This window comes from Triturus cristatus, chromosome 12 (genome assembly GCF_964204655.1).
Source record: "Triturus cristatus chromosome 12, aTriCri1.1, whole genome shotgun sequence".
In the NCBI taxonomy this organism is placed as follows: Eukaryota; Metazoa; Chordata; class Amphibia; order Caudata; family Salamandridae; genus Triturus; species Triturus cristatus.
The window spans coordinates 496,287,435-496,308,091 of NC_140595.1; the positions used below are offsets into that span (position 1 = coordinate 496,287,435).

General features: G+C 40.9%; 1 protein-coding gene and 1 long non-coding RNA gene across 3 annotated transcripts in view; one reads left to right on the forward strand and one right to left on the reverse strand.

Moving 5' to 3' along the window:
- Positions 1-20,657, forward strand: part of NOD2 (nucleotide binding oligomerization domain containing 2) — a 249,801-nt gene that overhangs the window by 130,288 nt on the left and 98,856 nt on the right. For both annotated transcript variants that reach the window (XR_014972358.1, XM_085639531.1), the window contains exon 4: positions 8,777-10,589. Coding sequence is in view for 1 of the 2 variants with exons in the window: in XM_085639531.1 (XP_085495657.1) it covers positions 8,777-10,589 (1,813 nt within the window). In the remaining variant the exon portion in view is untranslated. The remainder of the gene's footprint in view (positions 1-8,776; positions 10,590-20,657) is intronic.
- LOC146776155 (uncharacterized) overlaps positions 1-20,657 on the reverse strand; it is a 186,068-nt gene that overhangs the window by 4,087 nt on the left and 161,324 nt on the right. Inside the window, exon 7 of the long non-coding RNA XR_014972359.1 lies at positions 154-318. This is a non-coding gene — a long non-coding RNA (uncharacterized LOC146776155). The remainder of the gene's footprint in view (positions 1-153; positions 319-20,657) is intronic.

The window sequence follows — 20,657 nt, forward strand, 5'->3', positions numbered from 1 at the left end:
CCTGCTCATTTTTGACCTCTTTTTGCATTTTTGCTTTGGGGCATGGTGCTTAAGTGCGCTGCCACTGCCTGGGCCCCCTGTACCTGTACCAGTTGTAGCAGCGGCTGCGGAGGAGATGACAGGGACTCTTGTGCCCAGAAGCCTGATGCTCACCGGTCTTCTCTGTGAAGGCAGTCCTCTCCAAGATGCAGGAAGCTCGCCCAGTGCTGCTGCTGCCAGTGTCAACCAAGAGGAGCCGCTGCTCTGCGGCCCATCCTTAGCTCCAGAGTGGCAATCACCCAGCGTGACGAGAGAACGGAGAGTGTGGAGACCAGACCTCTGAAGCATAAAAAATTGAGAGAAAGAGGGAGAGAATCAGGACACTCTCAGTAGATATTTTAAAGGAAATTTGTGGAAAGCTTTTGTGTACATGTCTGCTTGTTTCTATCTTTGTGTGTGCATGCTTAAGAATATATAGTATTGTGCGAAACAACTACAAATAACAGAAGGAGCAAAACAAGGAAATGTTAACATATCATCATGCCTGGCTTTCATTTTATGTAAACAGTTAACCTGTTTTGTTTGCATAAACACATTTCTTGTGTTTTGGTATGTGCTGCAACTGGTCATTAATTATCATCATGTCCCGCCTTTAGCTATGCCTACTTGCCACACCTCGAGCTCATTTTAATGAGTACCTGCACTTATTTGTTTCCCATTTAAAGCACTGTGTAGGAGTCTGTTGGGGGGAAACATTGAACACAGTGTGCTCGTAGTGGGCACGTGGAATTTATGGAACACCTGAGTTTCTGAAATTTGGCCTTTGTAATCTGTTTGCACTGTGAAATCCATTCCCCATACAAAATGTTTGCATCTATTAATTGCCCATTACACAGCTAATGATTCCAGTTCAATGACTGAATAATTACACTCAGAATCCCTCAATGCTTTTGACACACAAGCAATAAGTTTCTATGTTCAATCACCCAGTTTGTGTCAGTAGAGCCCCCAGACCTTTTGCACTGGCATCACAGACAACTTTGGTTTCACGTCCAGGGATAAAGGCTTGGAAACATTGTGCATGCGTCAGTCCTTCTTTACTTTAGCAAACTTTTTTCCTATTCAGTGCTCCATACAAACTCTACCCTCTCACCCACCAGTTCCCTTATGTTGTACGTTTTGCTTGCAAAATCCTTCACAAAATTACTGTAGTACTCACTCATAACCAAAGAAAGATGATAGTTCCTCTTTATTCATGGGTACCTTCAATTACTTTATTGTCTCTAATTCTGCCTTTGGATGTATCCCATCCCCTGAAATATTATAACCCAAATAGTTCACTTAATTTGCTCAAAACACAGACTTCTATACCTACAAGGCTCAACCTGAATCCTGCTGCCTATAAAGCACCTTCCATACGCTTTCATCATGTTCTTTCACAGTTGCCCTATATATAAACACATCCTCCTGAAAGCACTTAAGAGCAGGTATGCCTTTCAATATCAACATCATGGCTCTGTGAAAAACTTTTTCTGCAGAAATTAAGCCAAAGGCCCTCCTTTTGAATTTGTATACTCCCATGGGGGTTACAAACACTGTAAGCTCTTGAGACTTCTTGTCTAATTCCACTTGCTGGTATGCATGCACTAAGTCCAAGGTTCACTTATGCAAAAGTAGCAATCCTCCCCTCACTATTAGGTAAAGATAACTTTTCTATTACAATCTCCTTATTGATCTCACGTAGATTAACACAGAGTCGAATGTCCCCATTACTTTTACGAGCAAATACTATTGGGGCCAACCACTCCATTTCTTTCACCGGCTCAATGACCCCCAAAAAGCACAACTTCACAAACTCACTGCTGACTGTATCATGTATACCAAGGGGAATGCATCGCACTTTCACCACAATTAGATCGGCATTTTCCCTTAACCTAATTTTGTGTTTATACTCAATAAGTTTGCCAAGGTTATTTACAAAAAGATCTGGAAACTCACTCACAAATACATGGTCAGCCAATGTTATCTCATCAACATGAACTTGTGGATCTTTATTGGTATGCAAATGGACAACTAATTCACCTTGACAAACTCATCCTTGTAAATCATTCCCTACACATGACACATACACCTTCCCAGTGATATATTTGCCTCTCCCTTCCAAACACGCTTAAAAGTAACAATGTTTTAACTGAAGATCCTCCAGGTTTAATGTCAATCTTCATGAGTGTCTTCCCTTCTGGAAAACACTCATCAAATGTGTTCTTCGATATTACAGTGATTTGTGAACAAGAGTCGAATTTCATACTTACTTTCACATTATCAATAAACACAGTCTCTGAAGGGCAAGATTTGTATGTATACTTTCCACTTGAGGTACGACTTCCTGACAAATGTAAGCAGTTTTTGTCTTTGAAAACGTATTCCCTTTATTTTTGTAACACCTGCTGAAGTGACCATTCTTGCCACATGTAATACATGTTTGAGTCAACGCTGGACACACCTTGGTATTAGCTCTATGCTTCACCATTCTACACCTAAAACATGTACCTTTAAATTCGGATTCTATCTTACTTTTAGAATCATTCTTTGACCTATACACACTTGACCTGTGTTTTTATTGACCACTGTGGGCTTCACATTTTTCCCCACACTCAATTCTTCCACACACCTCAAATTATGTTCTACCCGCTTTGCTATTAATATCACTTCCTCCAGTGGCAGCTCATCCTTCATCCATAACTTCTCACAATTCTTGTCACTATTACAATGTAAGACAAATTGGTCTCTAATTCTACCCTCTGTAGTTTCACCAAATTTGCAAGTAGCCACACGTTTCCAAAGACTAGTTACAAAATCTTTCACCGATTCATCTTTCCCTTGACATCTCAGTCCAAAATGGCACCTTTCTAAAATCGCACTGATCCTTAGAAGATAATGTAGATCTAATTTCTTGATGGCAATTTCATATTCATTACGAATTCTAGAGTCCTCCCTAGCAAACTTTGGTAGATTTTCCAAGACGTCCTGTCCCTCTGCGCCTAAAGAGTGTAACAACAGCACATGTCTTATCTCTCAACTTCCAAAAACTTGTGCATGATTGCCAAAAATGTACTTCCATTTATTCCATTTGAGACTAGGTTCCCCAGTAGATTGTAAAAAGGAGGGTGCTTTAACATTCTCCACACTGCCCAAACAAGAGGGAGTCACCACAAGCAAAACAATCTCAACAATAAAATATATGTGGGTAGTGTATTCCCAACACTGGATATTTCTCAAATAAAATCCCTAGGTGTCTGTTGTACTGGGCTCCATTTATACAACACCACTGTCAAGTCCAACTTACTGTACCGCCTACTATGTGTACAGACACTCCTAAGCAAGATGAACCTGTTTTACCAATGCTGATAAATGGCACTGTCTCAAAACATTATTGTCAGCCGAACAACCAACCAAGGAGGCTGAAACCTTCTGCCAGTTGTGGCAAATCGCACTGATCCTTAGAAGATAATGCAGATCTAATTTCTTGATGGCAATTTCATATTCATTACGAATTCTGGAGTCCTCCCTAGCAAACCTTGGTAGATTTTCCAAGACTTCCTGTCCCTCTGCACCTAAAGAGTGTAACAACAGCGCATGTCTTATCTCTCAACTTCCAAAAACTTGTGCATGATTGCCAAAAATGTACTTCCATTTATTCCATTTGAGACTAGGTTCCCCGGTAGATTGTAAAAAGGAGGGTGCTTTAACATTCTCCACACTGCCCAAACAAGAGGTAGTCACCACAAGCAAAACAATCTCAACAATAAAATATATGTGGGTAGTGTATTCCCAACACTGGATATTTCTCAAATAAAATCCCTAGGTGTCTGTTGTACTGGGCTCCATTTATACAACACCACTGTCAAGTCCAACTTACTGTACCGCCTACTATGTGTACAGACACTCCTAAGCAAGATGAACCTGTTTTACCAATGCTGATAAATGGCACTGTCTCAAAACATTATTGTCAGCCGAACAACCAACCAAGGAGGCTGAAACCTTCTGCCAGTTGTGGCAAATCGCACTGATCCTTAGAAGATAATGCAGATCTAATTTCTTGATGGCAATTTCATATTCATTACGAATTCTGGAGTCCTCCCTAGCAAACCTTGGTAGATTTTCCAAGACTTCCTGTCCCTCTGCGCCTAAAGAGTGTAACAACAGTTCATGTCTTATCTCTCAACTTCAAAAAACTTGTGCATGATTGCCAAAAATGTACTTCCATGTATTCCATTTGAGAATAGGTTCCCCGGTAGATTGTAAAAAGGAGGGTGCTTTAACATTCTCCACACTGCCCAAACAAAAGGTAGTCACCACAAGCAAAACAATCTCAACAATAAAATATATGTGGGTAGTGTATTCCCAACACTGGATATTTCTCAAATAAAATCCCTAGGTGTCTGTTGTACTGGGCTCCATTTATACAACACCACTGTCAAGTCCAACTTACTGTACCGCCTACTATGTGTACAGACACTCCTAAGCAAGATGAACCTGTTTTACCAATGCTGATAAATGGCACTGTCTCAAAACATTATTGTCAGCCGAACAACCAACCAAGGAGGCTGAAACCTTCTGCCAGTTGTGGCAAATCGCACTGATCCTTAGAAGATAATGCAGATCTAATTTCTTGATGGCAATTTCATATTCATTACGAATTCTGGAGTCCTCCCTAGCAAACCTTGGTAGATTTTCCAAGACTTCCTGTCCCTCTGCGCCTAAAGAGTGTAACAACAGTGCATGTCTTATCTCTCAACTTCAAAAAACTTGTGCATGATTGCCAAAAATGTACTTCCATTTATTCCATTTGAGAATAGGTTCCCCGGTAGATTGTAAAAAGGAGGGTGCTTTAACATTCTCCACACTGCCCAAACAAGAGGTAGTCACCACAAGCAAAACAATCTCAACAATAAAATATATGTGGGTAGTGTATTCCCAACACTGGATATTTCTCAAATAAAATCCCTAGGTGTCTGTTGTACTGGGCTCCATTTATACAGCACCACTGTCAAGTCCAACTTACTGTACCGCCTACTATGTGTACAGACACTCCTAAGCAAGATGAACCTGTTTTACCAATGCTGATAAATGGCACTGTCTCAAAACATTATTGTCAGCCGAACAACCAACCAAGGAGGCTGAAACCTTCTGCCAGTTGTGGCAAATCGCACTGATCCTTAGAAGATAATGCAGATCTAATTTCTTGATGGCAATTTCATATTCATTACGAATTCTGGAGTCCTCCCTAGCAAACTTTGCTAGATTTTCCAAGACGTCCTGTCCCTCTGCGCCTAAAGAGTGTAACAACAGCGCATGTCTTATCTCTCAACTTCCAAAAACTTGTGCATGATTGCCAAAAATTTACTTCCATTTATTCCATTTGAGAATAGGTTCCCCGGTAGATTGTAAAAAGGAGGGTGCTTTAACATTCTCCACACTGCCCAAACAAGAGGTAGTCACCACAAGCAAAACAATCTCAACAATAAAATATATGTGGGTAGTGTATTCCCAACACTGGATATTTCTCAAATAAAATCCCTAGGTGTCTGTTGTACTGGGCTCCATTTATACAGCACCACTGTCAAGTCCAACTTACTGTACCGCCTACTATGTGTACAGACACTCCAAAGCAAGATGAACCTGCTTTACCAATGCTGATAAATGGCACTGTCTCAAAACATTATTGTCAGCCGAACAACCAACCAAGGAGGCTGAAACCTTCTGCCAGTTGTGGCAAATAATCCTCTCTGGAACACCTCAGTTTAACTAGATGTTAGCCTTTTATCTGCATTAGTCCTTTTTTCTTTTGGAAATAGCCCACTACGAAACAAAAGAGATTTCCCTTTCCTAAATGATTGCTGCATCGTCTTGAAGTTCTTCCTCCACACTCAATCCTTTTCTGAAGGATATAGAGCACATCACATTCACACCAAGTCTATTTTGTATGGGAATTGTCCCTCGTGATGTCCTCACTCTTCGAGTCACAAGCTTGCCAAACATTGGGATTACCTTATTACATTTTATAAGTCTAATTTCCAATTGAGAAGAGATAAGACCTCCCCAAGTCTGGCGTCTCTGGAAGCACAATTTAAAATCACGCCTTTTGATTAAATCATATTTTAAATTGCAATTCTGAAAATGCCACTATTAGAAGGCTGGCATTTTCTTACTTTAGCAATTTGGTGCCTGTTCCTGTTCAGTCTGGGTTGCATGACAGCTGGGCTCTGTGTGTTCCCATTAGATAGGCACACACAAAGGGAGCTTTAGGTGTGACTTGATGTACCATTCTGGGAGTTGTGCGGTAGGAGCTGAGCACAACCTCACACTTACACCTGAATAGGCTGTGTCCTGCACACACACACAAAGGGCTGCATACCCCCCATTAGTGAGTCTAGAGCAAGGGCTGGAAAGTTAGACCTCTGTGCACTTCAAAGGCACCTCTGGGTGTAAGTGCTAGGTCTCTGACACCATTAATTCAGTACACTTCAGGACGTGTGTACTCTGTCAAGAAGAACTGCTGTGCTTCTGAAGGACTGTCACTCTGCTGGACTGCTACTCTGGAGAAACTGCTGCCTCACTGGCCTGCTGCCTGCTGCCTGCTTGCCTGGAGAGGAAGAACTGGACCTGGAACCCATTTTGAACCCAGGACCTCAGAGTGACTCCAACATCTAGTCTGCTGACCTCCTTATCAGAGCCTCAGGGACATAACAGGCTCCTCACAGCTCCTAGACCCATCTTCAGCGGGTTCCTGACCCCCCCAAGAGGTGCCTTTCAGGTCCTGAAGTAAAGCATTTGGGCATGACTTCAGGAGCTCTCCGGAACTGCGCCACATGCACAAAGGATCAGCGTGTGCCGCTGCAAGTTCGTCTCTTTGTGCAGCAAACATCACCAGTCATGACCCTGAGGGTCTAGCCCATCTGTCCGTGATGCCTGTTGTCTCTTTGTACCCTGCCAACCACCACCAGCGACGCTCTCCTAGCTCCCAGCGACCTGCTTCCCGGCGAACGGGAGTCTTGGCACAATTCTTGAGATGGTAATACTTCAGCTGGACTTACCTGGAACTGTATCCGACCCGCGCATCATTGTTGTCAGCTTGAACTTTTGGATTTGTCCCGGTCCAGTACGTCCAGATATCACAAATTGGCACTTATTGCTTCTAAGCACTATTTTACAGTTTGTTCTTTCAAAATCCAAATCTCAAGTAACACATATTGGATTTTTGTAATTTTGTTTTATTTATAAAGTTAAGCTCTATTGTTCTAACCTGGTGTACACCAAATAAAAAGGTACACAAACAACATTAGCCATTTGATGGGGGGGGGGAATTAAATAAAATCAACGCATTATGACTCTGTAAGCTCCTTGAACAACATTGAAGGAGAGTGTTTGAGTCACCCCTTCTGAAGGGTAGAGGTTTCTTCACGAAGGATAAACCAATACAAACAAGCATTGCCCAGGCCAATTGGGTTTAATGTGCTAATGCAGGTAGCAGTAAAACATTAAAGCAAGCCTCACTAGAGGGAGCCAGCAGGAGGGTACAGAGATATGTTAAGAAGTCAGTCATATCAGTTATACTGTACAATGCAAGCACTTGAATGGAGGTGGAAGGATACACAGAAACAGTCAATAGCAGTGGGTGAGAGATGAATACCCCACTGTGCTGAAACAAGACAGGATTGAAAAATTCTCAAGCTAGTGTCTGAAATAAGCTTATCGAAGCACGCACATGGTTGAACAACGTGGAACCAAAGCCCACTATGTGTATATTGTTCTTAAATGGTCCTTCTGACAGCTGTGTATAGTGAGCTAGGCACGCAGGTAGGTAAATTCAAATATTCTAAGTTTATTCAAGACGGAAGAGCAGACACACACACGTCCTCTCGGACTCAGCCAACAACCACAACTCCCTCCCGTTCCAATTCCAACTCTTCCGGCATTCTCCCCACGCGCTCGGTAACATCCTTGTGCATGGAGATGCCAAGAACACAACACTGTGCTGTCGAAATCTAGACCTAAAAAAAACTCTGCAGATATACACTGAATGATCGGTTTCTCAAAAGAACATGCAGATTAACCTCATTTTACGTACAGTTGCAGACTCTTACATGTGAGTTCTGTTTGTGTCACTATTAGCAAAGCGAGCATAATGTGTGTTTTATACACCAATATACTGGTACCTAATTCGCTCATGCCTAAGCATGCACACACACTAAAACACACACACACAAACACATGCAAAACCTTGCTGATCACAGTTGATTTTAGGGATTGCTTGAAGCCAGCAGAGTTCAGTCCATCTGAAGAGGTGGATACTGAATCTTGAAGAGCTACTTCTTAGGGGTCAAAATTAGGAGAACCTTTTATTCTTGCCCCCTTTGATACATGCATTCAGCGCTACTGACCCACCCTTCTATCTTTAGAGGTCTTCTGGGCTAGAACAATTTTCCAGGCCACCAATTACTCAAAGCTGTCGTAGAATGTATTATTATGTTGTACATATTGTTGAGCCCTAAAAGCCACCCCATGATAACACATATATACTTATTTAAGAGGATGGATTAAATAAAATGCTTTGCTTTGAATGTGTTAGTATTGTATCAGTGATAACTTTTAAGCACACTCCAGGGCCTTGTGTAGGAAAGATTTGCTTTAAGTCATTTTAGTATACCGATCTTTTCATAGTTTATAGTCGTCGACATTAAGTAAAGACCCAGCAGTCTGAAAATAAAAATGTAATTTGGTATTTGTTTTCTAGGTGAGACTTGTATGAAGTATCAGAGAAAACTGAAATCCATTGTCTCTGCCCAGTCCCGTTTTCTGAATACGTATGATGGAGCTGAGAACGTGTGCCTGGAGGATGTCTACACCGAGAGCGTACTGGAGCTGGTAAAGAATATTGGCACACCTGGGCGCTCACATTCCTGCCATAACTTTATTGGAATTACCGACCTCTTTGATGCCAATGGATGCATGAATAAAGATGCAGACACAGTACTTTTAGCAGGGGAAGCCGGGAGTGGGAAGAGTACACTACTTCAGCAAATGCATCATACGTGGGCCGGTGGCAAAGCCTTTCATAAGTTCTCATTCGTTTTCCCGTTCAGTTGCAGACAACTATGTTGTATTCAAAAGACTGTTTCCTTGAGGACATTGCTGTTTGAACACTGCTGTTGGCCAGACTTTGACCAGGAAGAGATATTCCAATACATACTTGACAACCCCCAGGAGATATTACTCACATTCGATGGTTTTGATGAGTTCAAGTTTAAATTTACTGATGAGGAAAAACATTGTTCTCCAACAGATCCTGCCAGCATTCACAGCATTCTCTGTAATCTTGTCCAAGGAAACCTGATGAAGGGCGCCCTGAAAGTTGTGACCAGCCGCCCCGCCGCAATAAGTGCTAGTTTTCGGAGGTATATCCAGAAGGAAGTCTGTGTCAAAGGATTCTCTGAAGGAGAAATTGAACTGTTTATAAAGCGGAATCTTGGTGACCTCAATGTTTCACAATCAGTTATCGATTTTTTAAACACCAATTCATCTCTTCATGGTTTGTGCCATGTTCCTGTATTCTGCTGGATTGTTACCAGGTGTCACAAGGAGCTGATTCGAAGTGGCTGTTGTTCTCCCCAGACCATGACTGACATATATCTGTTAACTTTGAGGCACTTTCTGATGCACAATGTACCAGCAAAGGATCGGATGCAAAATATTCTTCGTGCGAAAGCGAACACAATACACCACTTAGGGAGACTCGCTCTCTCTGGTCTAGGGAACTGCTGCTATGTGTTTTCTGCACACCAGCTCAAGGAAGCTGAGGTGAGTGAAGAGGACATTTCCTCTGGGTTTTTGGTGCTTTCCAGAAATTTTTCCCAAGACCCTCTGTCATTGAATCAGAACTATGAGTTTGTTCATATTACGTTCCAATGTTTTTTTGTAGCATTGTATTTGGCAATAAATGATCAGTTGTCATCAATGGTTACACGGTGTTTGTTTACCCACACACGGAAGAAAATCCACCCCTCTTTATTTAGAACATGTTCACTAATGTGCTTCAAGCCAACACATGATGAGGAACGGACTACGGTGGCCATGCTGAATCAGGCTGAGCAGTCCAACCTACAAATGACTGCCAGCTTTCTGGCAGGCCTGCTCTCCAATAGGCTGTGTGAGTTACTGGTAGAATCTTGGAAACCTGAAAAACTACAAAAAAAACAGAAATTCTTCAAACGTCACTTGGCAGAAAGCATACAGAAACACTTCAAGTCTATACCACCGGCTGTCCATGCTGAAAAGAAAAGCAAGCATGCCATGCCAGAGTTTGTCTGGCTAATAAAGTGCATTCATGAAATGCAGGACAGCCATCTTGCTGCAGAGGCTGTGAGTGGCTTTGACATTGAACACCTAAAGTTAACGTACTGTGGGATTGGGCCACCTGAGTGCACTGCTCTTGCCTTTGTCCTGAAATATCTCAAGAACCCAATTGGTCTACAGCTGGATCACAACTCGATTGGAGATATAGGAATGGAACAGCTTTGTCCTTGCCTCAATATATGCCAGGCTATTTAGTAAGTTATTATTTTTTACTTTTTTGGTAACCGGAAAGGCCATGGGCGAAAGAACCATTGATGATGCAGTTGTACCAATTACATGTATAATGGCTTTTGTCAGTCCGAAGACACATCTATAATATATATATATATATATATATATATATATATATATATATATATATATATATACAAAATAGTAAAAAACTCTGAAAAAGTGAGATATTCTAAAACGCATGGATATGAAAAACTAAAAGGGTAATTATAAAAGCATATTTCTCACATTCAAGTTAGATACCTCTTTAATGGTGCTTTGTTGGAGATTACCTAACTAGTTTCCGCCTTAGCCATTATCATGACTCACAGGCCACAATATTTATACAAATGTCACAGTTATGTTCACAACCACCCAGTCAATATTCATGTCATGATCATGTAGTCCTGGCTGCCCTAATACTGAAGCCACAATGGTTACAAAATTAAACCCCCCTTTGTAGTTCTGTACCTTCATCAGTCATATCACAACCACCATAAGAGGAAGTGCATCCAACCTGGATTAAATGGGCTTTATCAGAAGTGAATTATTAGGAGTGATGCACCTCTGCTGAGCATTACAAAGACTTTATGTGAGTACTGTATAGAGGTAAAGAGCACAAAGGGTACTAAAAATCTTTATGATACAAGGAAGCGTGCAATACCTAAAAACTTGCCTCTGATTTTTAGGACAGTCAGCCTATATTCAGAAAAAAAGCTTAAATAAAATATACACCCCACGGGGCACTCTGCTCCTCTAATGAAAATCCTGGATGCATTATTAAGGTGCATAAACCCATAGCAGGGAGAATCTCTTTCTCCTTTCGGCACCCAGTCTGTAGAATTCTTTACCGGAGCATCTTCCAGCAAATCCTATGGAACCCGCTTTTAAGGCCTGCCTGAAGACTCTTTTGTTCAGAGAGGTGTACAAACTCCACTTTCTATCGCAGTTTAGTGTTGCTGCTGCAGCCTACAAATTATTTTTCATTCAATTTGTGTCATTCCTAGTTACCTGTGACAAGCAAATGAGGCAGCTACTGTAATAAGTTGTCTATCTATCTGTCTGTCTGTCTATCTATCTAGCTATCTAGCTCTTTATGTGCTGGAAACTGCTAAGCGTAACAAGACCCATGTTTAGACCAAACTATGAATTACTGTCAAAAAGCCAGGTTTTGAGCAGTTTCCTGAACTGGGAAGATTCTTTCATCTCTAACTGGCTAAGGACGTTGATCCAAAGAGTGGCTGCTAGGTTTACGAAGGTCTTCTCACCTGATGGTATGGTGGTATACAGTCATGATTCAATTACCTCTTTTGCTTTTCAAATTCAGTTTACCTACACTTATACATCAACTATCCGTTACTTCATGTGTAATCTCTATTATGTGCATTATCTGCAATTTTTACCTGGTTCAACATTAAATGCCCAGAATCATATCTGCCAGTCAGTCTGTGTCCCAGATATTGCTGTCTTGATGAGGACCTTATAAATATTTTGCAAGGTCGAAATGCTATTGACACTTCACAGGCAGACGGGGGTCTCTGTTCAGTTTTTAAAGGAATGAGATGTACAATCTTTACAAAATCATACACATGGCTGCGCGGCCTTGACTTATTTTTGTACATACACGCGTAGACTCAAATGTATGTCTTGTTCATTATGTGAACACTGGACACTGAGCACAGATTGCTAAACTGGTTGATTTGACTACAATGCAAATGTTTGTAGGCTAATCTGCCTTCTTTTTTTTTTTAATAAATGGCATTAAGTGTAGGAGCAGTTTATTTATTTTTTTGATTGATTTAATTGTTATTGACCTAAGTCTGTAGTAAACAACTGCCTTCATAAATATTGCTGCCTCAGAAAATATGCTTAAAGATAGGCATCATTGGAACTCTTTGGGTAGCTTATTGAAATTTTTGAGTGGGCCTATATTGATTAAAATTTGTGAATCAATAACTAGAAAAGCAATAGTTAAGAATTTTGTAAAGTAATTTTTGTCTTTATAGTTAGCCAATGTAAAGAAAAAATCTTTGCTGAGATATGACCAAATTTGAGCAAGCGGGAAATTGTCCTGACAGCTGCATTTTTAGTGTTTTGGAGCTTGGAAAGATACTTGGAATTTGTTCTTAGGAGGATGGCATGGCAGTAGTCAAAGCCTCAACATATTGATAGTAGTAATATTATCAGTCGTATACAAAAGGGAAGATTTGCCGACTATATTTAAGGAAGATAAAGCATTTCAGTAAAATAATTGAGACTTGCTCATCCACACAGTTTTAAGTCTAGGAGAATACAAATATTTCTGACATTGAAACGTGGATCAAGGTAGGTACCCATCAAAGCTGTTCATAACAAGTTGTCCCCAAGCATTAGGTGGGTTTAAGTTGAGCATAGTTTCTGATTTAGATTGACTTAATTTGAAATTATTTTGATTAATCCATTTCTAGACTTGTTCCTAGACAAGGGGGAGCAAGCTTTATTAAGACTTTGGCATTGTCAGTGGACACTTCAAATGGAACAATCATCTCCTAGAGCAGACTGGCCAGAGTGTACAGGTAAAGGTTCAACAGAATGGCTCACAAAGAGGATCCCTGAGGAATTCTGCATTTGATAGGCCTGGCCGTAGAAGTGTAAATGCTCAATTGGACCACCGGATGACTATTAGGAAGGAACCAATCCATCACAGTGCAGAGGCATCTTTGGCGTTTTCTGATAAACTGTTGAGGAGATTTTTAAAATCAACAGTGTTGAAAGTTGCCAGCAGATCTAAGAAGATCAAGGCACTGACCCCACTTTCATCTGCCGCGATTTAAGTTCAGCCAAAACCGATACTAATGCTTCTTCAGTTTTAAGACCGGACAGAAATTGGTTTGTCTGTGATCTAATAACAGATCATTTTCAATAATGTTCTGGAGTTTGAAGGTAACAACTCTTTGGATGAGCTTAGCAATATAAGGTAGCAATGAGATAGGTCAAACAATGGAAGGCACTTAAGAACTGAGTGAGGATTTCATACGTAAGGGTCTTACAGCTGCCATTTAAATTCAGTGGGCATAATAGTGGTATTACAGTTGAGTTGTGATGTCTCAGTGCCTCTGGCGCATCCAGCAGACTGAATGAAAGGCAATACACTTAGCATTGTTTGTTACTGCTTAAACCAACAGCTTTTCAGCTCTTTTTTGACTGAAATTTTTCCATCTTGATTTCAGTCAATAAATAGAATTTCATGTCAGTATGTTTATTTTCTATATTACAGGTTAAAGGCATTCCAACCTAACAGCTATTTTTAAGAGTGACTTATTTTAAACTGCTTAACATGTGACAGCAGCAAAGTACAAACAACATGTTAATGGGTTTATCTTAACAATAGATATTTCATAATTATTCTGCCTACCAGGTGTATTGTCTTGTGATTTTTTGGAATGCAACCCTTTTGGCTCCTAACGAACTCTGTAGAGCTGTGATGTAGGTGTCAGAGTGCAGTGCCATGAAAACTTGTTTTAGAATGTTGAGTTTACAATAACACGCAGCAGAATAAAGGTGTGCAATACATATCTGTGTGTGAGGCATGGCTATTGGTGGGTAACTAGGCTGTGAAGATGCTACAAATGGTGACAAGACAGGGGACAAGTAATCTAAAGAACAGCCATGCTGTCCCAGAGGGTTTGCTGGGCTCCAGTCAAACTGCTTGTGCATGCCACGTGTGTTGCTGTCAAAGATCGGAGTCAACGCTGCATGCACGTGGAGTTAAAGCGCAACTCCAGCAAGAGTGGAGAGCACATGAAGACCACAGTTGCTGAAAAAAATGTACACATTGATGGTCGAGAGCCTGATGATCAAGCCATACATAAAGGTACTGTGCTGCCATGCAAGATAAAGTTGTATATTATACAGTGTTAACACTGAAAGTGGATTCTACCTGGTTTACAAAGTACAGCTGCCGATAATCATAACCTACAAAATAACACCGTGACCAGAAGTGCTGTACGGTGGAGATCAACCAGGTGTTTAAAAAGGCCAATTGGCATTTAGACAAAAAGAGAAAAAATACTTATTGAGTGCCCTGAAGAGAATCATCATACAACTGCACTCAGTGAAGGTGGTTCAAGGAGAAGTATTCAGGGTTGAACTTACTGAGTCATCCATACCCCTAGTAGCTCAGTTGCCAAGTTGGGCTCTGAATAACTTCAAAGATGAATCGGAGGCCAGCACATCGCTAGGTCTCACAGACAAATTGCAAGCACCAAGTCGCAAGGAACCACCCACGGTGTCAGTAAGTTCTACAACACTGCTGTGTTCCTGAAACCACCACCACCTTTCGATACTGCAAAAAGCAAAATATTGGCAATAGATGGTCAACGTGGATAGAAATATCTGATGATTTAATTGATGCACTTGAAGAGACTGATAACAAAAAGATTATCAAGTATCTCTAAAATCTCGCTGGTGATGGTGTGAAAGAAGTCATAAAGAAAATGCTGCGAACTGACAAAGAAATTACATAATGTCAGAATAAAGAAACTCTGAATCTAAAGTTCAATCCAGTACCAAACATTGATTACAAAAGATATATTTTTAGTCAAGAAGAGTTGGTGAAACCATTGATGAATATGTGGAGAGGCTTGATAAGCTCATCAAACGTAAGTTCGAAGAATTTATTGATGAGGAAGCTATGTTACTTAGAGTTATTGATGGATGCTTGTCACATTCATTCAGATGACGAATGCTGAGAGAATCTCTTAGTCTGGAGCCAGTGTTGATAGCTGTCAGAGCTGAAGAGCATGCTGAAAGACGAGCCACTGACATGAAGGCCAGAGGTGCCCAAAGTGAATCAGTCATGAGCATCAAAAGTAAGCAAAAGACTGAAGGACACAAAGTGCTTTCTACAATTGACAAGAAGTTATGTTTTAGATGTGGATTTTTGTTTCCACATGATTGTTAATGTCCTGCCATTGGACAGATATACAAAGGTGAAGGGAAAGAGAACCATTTTGTGACAGTTTGTGAAGCAAAAGAAAAACCAAGTGTCGTGGCGCGAAGATAAAATGGCTGCCTGAACATTCTGGAAGCAACGTCGGACGCAACTTCACAAGGCCAAGCGGCGACATCAATTGAGGCAAATTGAAACTGAACAAAGTCAATTTTCTTCTAAATCATCGTCAAACAGTTTGTCCGTCTCAGTATTCAGTGAAAGTGAGGAAGATGGCTGCGCCATGTCAAAGTTTACCTCAGCGAAAAGTGCATGTGAAATTGGCTGTGTGCACGAAAAAAATGATAGTCAAAGAAAAGTTGACATGCCAAAGCACCAAAGTCATACAAACATTGTCCAAAAATAATATTAAAGATAAATGAATGCTAGACACCTTTCTTCATCGACAGTGGGATATCAATAAATATAATGCCTGAGGAGAAATATGCTGAATTGTCTCCATTACCTTGCTTTTCATGATCGAAAAAAAGTGTACACTTGGGCTGCATCGCCTCCCATAAAAATTCAAGGTTTCTTTGTAGCAACATTGAAACACAAGAAAACGAAGGGGCAAGCACCCATCCATGTGCTCCAAGGTACAGCATCAAGTGCCTGTGTGCTCAGTTTCGGTACCGCTGTTGTAATGGGAGTAATTTCTGTGAATTACAACCTGAATGCTCACCACAAAATAGCAAGTTAATTTCCTTCATTGTTCCATGGTTTGGGAAAGCTAAAGACTGAAAGTGTAGTTTCTTATTAGTGACGATGTCCATCCTGTTGCTCAGTGACATAGATACGTTGCTTTTCATTTCTAAGAAACTGTTGACAAAGAACTTGAATCATTACTAAAGCATGACATTATTGAGCGTTCAACTGGTCTGATACCCTGGGTGTCTCTCATGTTGGTAGTGCCCAAAAAGGACACTGAAGGAGCTGTACTCGTATGCATTGGTATGCGCCAAGCAAACAAGGCGATTGAATTAGAAAAGCATCCAGGTCTCCATACTGCTGACATGATAACCCCACTGCTTGGTGCTAGGCTTTACTCTCGCCTTGATTTAACTAAAGCTTATCAGTTGGAACATGAAGAACATTGCAGGCATATTACAACCTTTTCTACACACATATACCTGTTTCAATATAAAAGACTCTGTTTCAATGTGTCATCAGCTACAGAACTTCTCCAAGACGCCATTCAACATGTCATACAGCTGATTGTGAATGCATTCAACTATAGCAATGACATACTGCTTTTTGGAGAGCAACGCAAAAGGAGCATGATAAAACTCTCAAAGTATGTCGATTACTGACTGATGCAGGCCTGACTTTGAATGCAGACAAGTGTGAGTTCCAAAAGACTAGATTAAAATGATTTGGCCATATCTTTTCTGACTGGGATATGACACCCGATCCTGCAAGTGCTGTCTAATGCTGAACCCCCACAAGATGTTTCAATGATACATTCATTTCTTGGCATGGCTGTTACTGTTCAAGATACATATGAGATTTTGCGACCATAAGCGCTCCCTTATGACAGTTAATGAAGATTTTTTTTTAATTCAGGTGGTCACAGGAATGTGAGAGAAATTTCAAGAAAATCAAACAAGCCATTGAAACTGCTACTGAAATGGCCTATTTAAATCCAAAGCTTCAAGCAGAGGTTGTTGACGCTAGCCCTGTTGGGTTAGGTGCTATCCTGGTACAGCACACCGAACACCCCAATGCTCAAAGGCATATTGTGGCATATGCCCAGTAGAAGTTTGTCCCAAACAGAACGTGTTTACTCTCAACCTGAGAAAGAAAGTTTGACCGTGGTATGTGCTTGTGAACATTTCCATGTATTCCTGTATGGAAAGCTCTTTACCCTGGTAACTGATCATCAAGCTTTATTGACTATCTTTGGCAATCCAAAAGCCAAGATGCCTCCTCGCATTGAACGGTGGGGACTCTGATTACAAGAGTATGATTGTACCATTGTAAATCATCCAAGGAAGGATCAAAACCCTGCTGACTACTTTGGTATTCCATCCAAGGCGGCTGAAGCCTACATTAATTTAATTGTAAAGTCAAATATGCCAGCTGCTATATCTTTAGCCCAGATCATCACTGCTACGAGCCATGGTAGTGACATGCTAAAGTTGAAAGATATAATAACATATCAGATGTGGGAACGGACATGCTCAACCTCTCACCAGTGCTGGTGAATACCGAAAGTACAAAAACGTTAAAGGTGAATTGTCTTTAACTCAGGAAGGAGCCATATTGCAAGGGTCAAGAATCCTAATTCCAGAGAGTTTCAGACAGAGGATAATTGAAGTGGCTCACAAAGGACATAGTGGCATTGTTGCCACCAAGAGAGCTCTCCGAGATCAACTCTGGTTTCCATATGTAGATGAGAGGGTTGGAGGAACTCAAGGGCTGTCATCTATGTAACTGCCTCTCTATGAACATTACTCAACATATTCTTACCATTTTTAGAACTCCCTAAGCATGCATGGGAGAGAATAGTCAGCTATTTCTTTTGTCCACTCGACAATGTACGTCATTTGATGGTAATTGTGGATGAGTACTCTTGATTTCCATTAATAGAGGATCTCTCATCCACAACTCATGAGTGAGTCATTGAGAGACTTGACGGCATTCCAGTCATTTGAAAAGCTTCTTAAAAAGCACTGTAAACTAGTGGAAAAAAACCTCTGCATTGAATCATTTTCTAGACCACCAGTGAGTATATAGTGTATAATATTCCAATGGAATGATTGAAAATGCCCTCAATTATAGGAATCTAGCTGTTGCATTCAGGATATAGTGTATTCTTTCTATTGCAATGAATGGTATAGCCAGGATTGATGGCTGTCCCAAAGTCTGTACATGGAGGACACAAAAATCTTTCATCACTGCAACTCTGGAAGAAAGTCGAAAACGTAAAAATGTGGTGAAGTTGTACTAGGTGAAATAAATCTCTTTGATACATTTGAGGAGTTGAAGAGAATTCTGCATCTTTTGGGGTACTCCTCACAATTGAAGGTAACAGGCATTATCCCAATGATAAAGGCCATACTGCTAGTGGATAGATTGGGACATCAGATTGTTTTGATTTGCTTTCCAGTTTGGTGGGATTCAACTTTAGAAAGTTTATTGACATCCACCAGCATATGGCTGACAAGGTCACACTGCCAATCAAACAATTAAGAGTTTGTTTTTAAGCTCACCAGATCCTTGGTGTCTTTCGCATATAGAAAGGCATTGAAGTTGGAGCAGAAGTCTAAGATAGTGCTTAAAAGCAAGGAGGTCAAGCTGGAGGACACTCCCTGTTCCGCCTGTTTGAAGGAAGTTTCACAGTGAGGCATGACAACTGCTTGAAACTGGAAGGACAAAAAGTAAGCGCTCTATCTCTTGACTTTGAGGAGACTAGTACATTGTAGAAAAATATTATATTAAATGTAATGTAGATATTTTCCAAACTTAGACCAGCTATTTGACTATCTTAACACTGTTGAGGAAAAAGCCTAAAACGAATCCTAAAATGCAACTGGTTTTACCTTTTGGGTTCCAGCTCTTCTGATCTATAAGAGGCAACTTTAGGTAGGTAAACATTGGCTCAGTTTGTGATAAATAATAAGTAGGCTAGTCCCTGCTGAGTTGGTGGGATAACTGCATCACTGATTTGTTTTATTGTTATGTTTGTGGAATTTGTATAGCAAACAGTCAATAATTATTATAGCCTTGTTGCATTGTTGGTTGTCCCTGGGCATCATTCTGAGATTTTTATTGCAGCTCACGGTCTACCTCATCGTTCTTTGATGTTATATTTTGGGTAACTTGTGTGGTGTGAGGTTGGGTGCTGAACTTCTAAATCACCAGTGGTCATATTGGTTGACATTTGGCAAAGCCTTCTTTTCCAAGCTGTGAGCATATGATGTTGGTATTAGAGGTGTGTGACTGAAGAGCTTCACTTTAATTATTCATTCATCTTGTAACACCATTGGGGGCGTTTTGCTCAAGTTATTCAGCAGCAACTTGGAACTGGCCCCTTCAAGCATAAGACATATGTTTTAAAATCACAAAGCGGGTAGAATATTATTATTGCATATAAGCCATTAACTGCAGTAGCTACACTACTGAACGTGTTAATAAATTTAATCTAATATCCAACGTAACATTTGACAGTGTAAAAGTGTGTCATGGCATGAAATTGTAACTTTGTTTAATCGTTGTAAACCAAATGTAGGGCCCCCTCTCTTTTGCTCTCTTTCTCTCTGGGTCTCTATTACAATGTAATGAAATACTCCAACACCACAATAACATTTGAAATCACCTTTGGGAGCTCACTGGGACTGCTATCCCACCACCCTATGTGCCTGACCATTTGATAGCCGCCCAGGTCTAACTCTAGGGCTATCTACCGGTAATTTGCACCGGTGAATCACTCTCGTGGTAGGGACACAGCTTCAACTTACCCTGTCCTGCTGGGCCTAGAAAGGAAGTCATCATGACCCCCACCTTCATGACTGCCATGCCAATTCGTATCTGCCCATTGACTGACCCTTAATACCTGACCGTAAAATGGCCTCCTAGGAGTAACTCCCAGTCAAATGCACCGGTGAGTCAACAACCAGCTCAAGAGAAACAGCACGAATCTCTCAACTACTCGCACATTACCCTCCAAGGACGGCTCTGGAAACACTATCCCACCTTTCCCAAAGTGAGTTTGCCCTGCGTCCTACCTAGACACAATGCCATCCGTCACGTCAGCCTACACCAACCCCTCTTCTGCGAACCACTTAAAACCGCACAGCCCGAACTCCTTCTCGATCAGTTTCCCTCCTAACCTCTCACCAAAAGCGAAAAAAAACTTTAAGCATAAACTGATCAGACAACACCCTGAATCACTATTCGCGGACCTATACCACTGCTCCTCCAAAGGACAGGTAAAAATGGATCTCATTTTCCACACTGAAAGACCCGAAATATGGAACTCCATCCTCAGATCGCAGCTCCACATTTCCAAAACGTCTAACACTTCCCATAGCTGCACACTGACATTCTCAGCCCCTAACCGCACTAGGTGACATGGGAACAC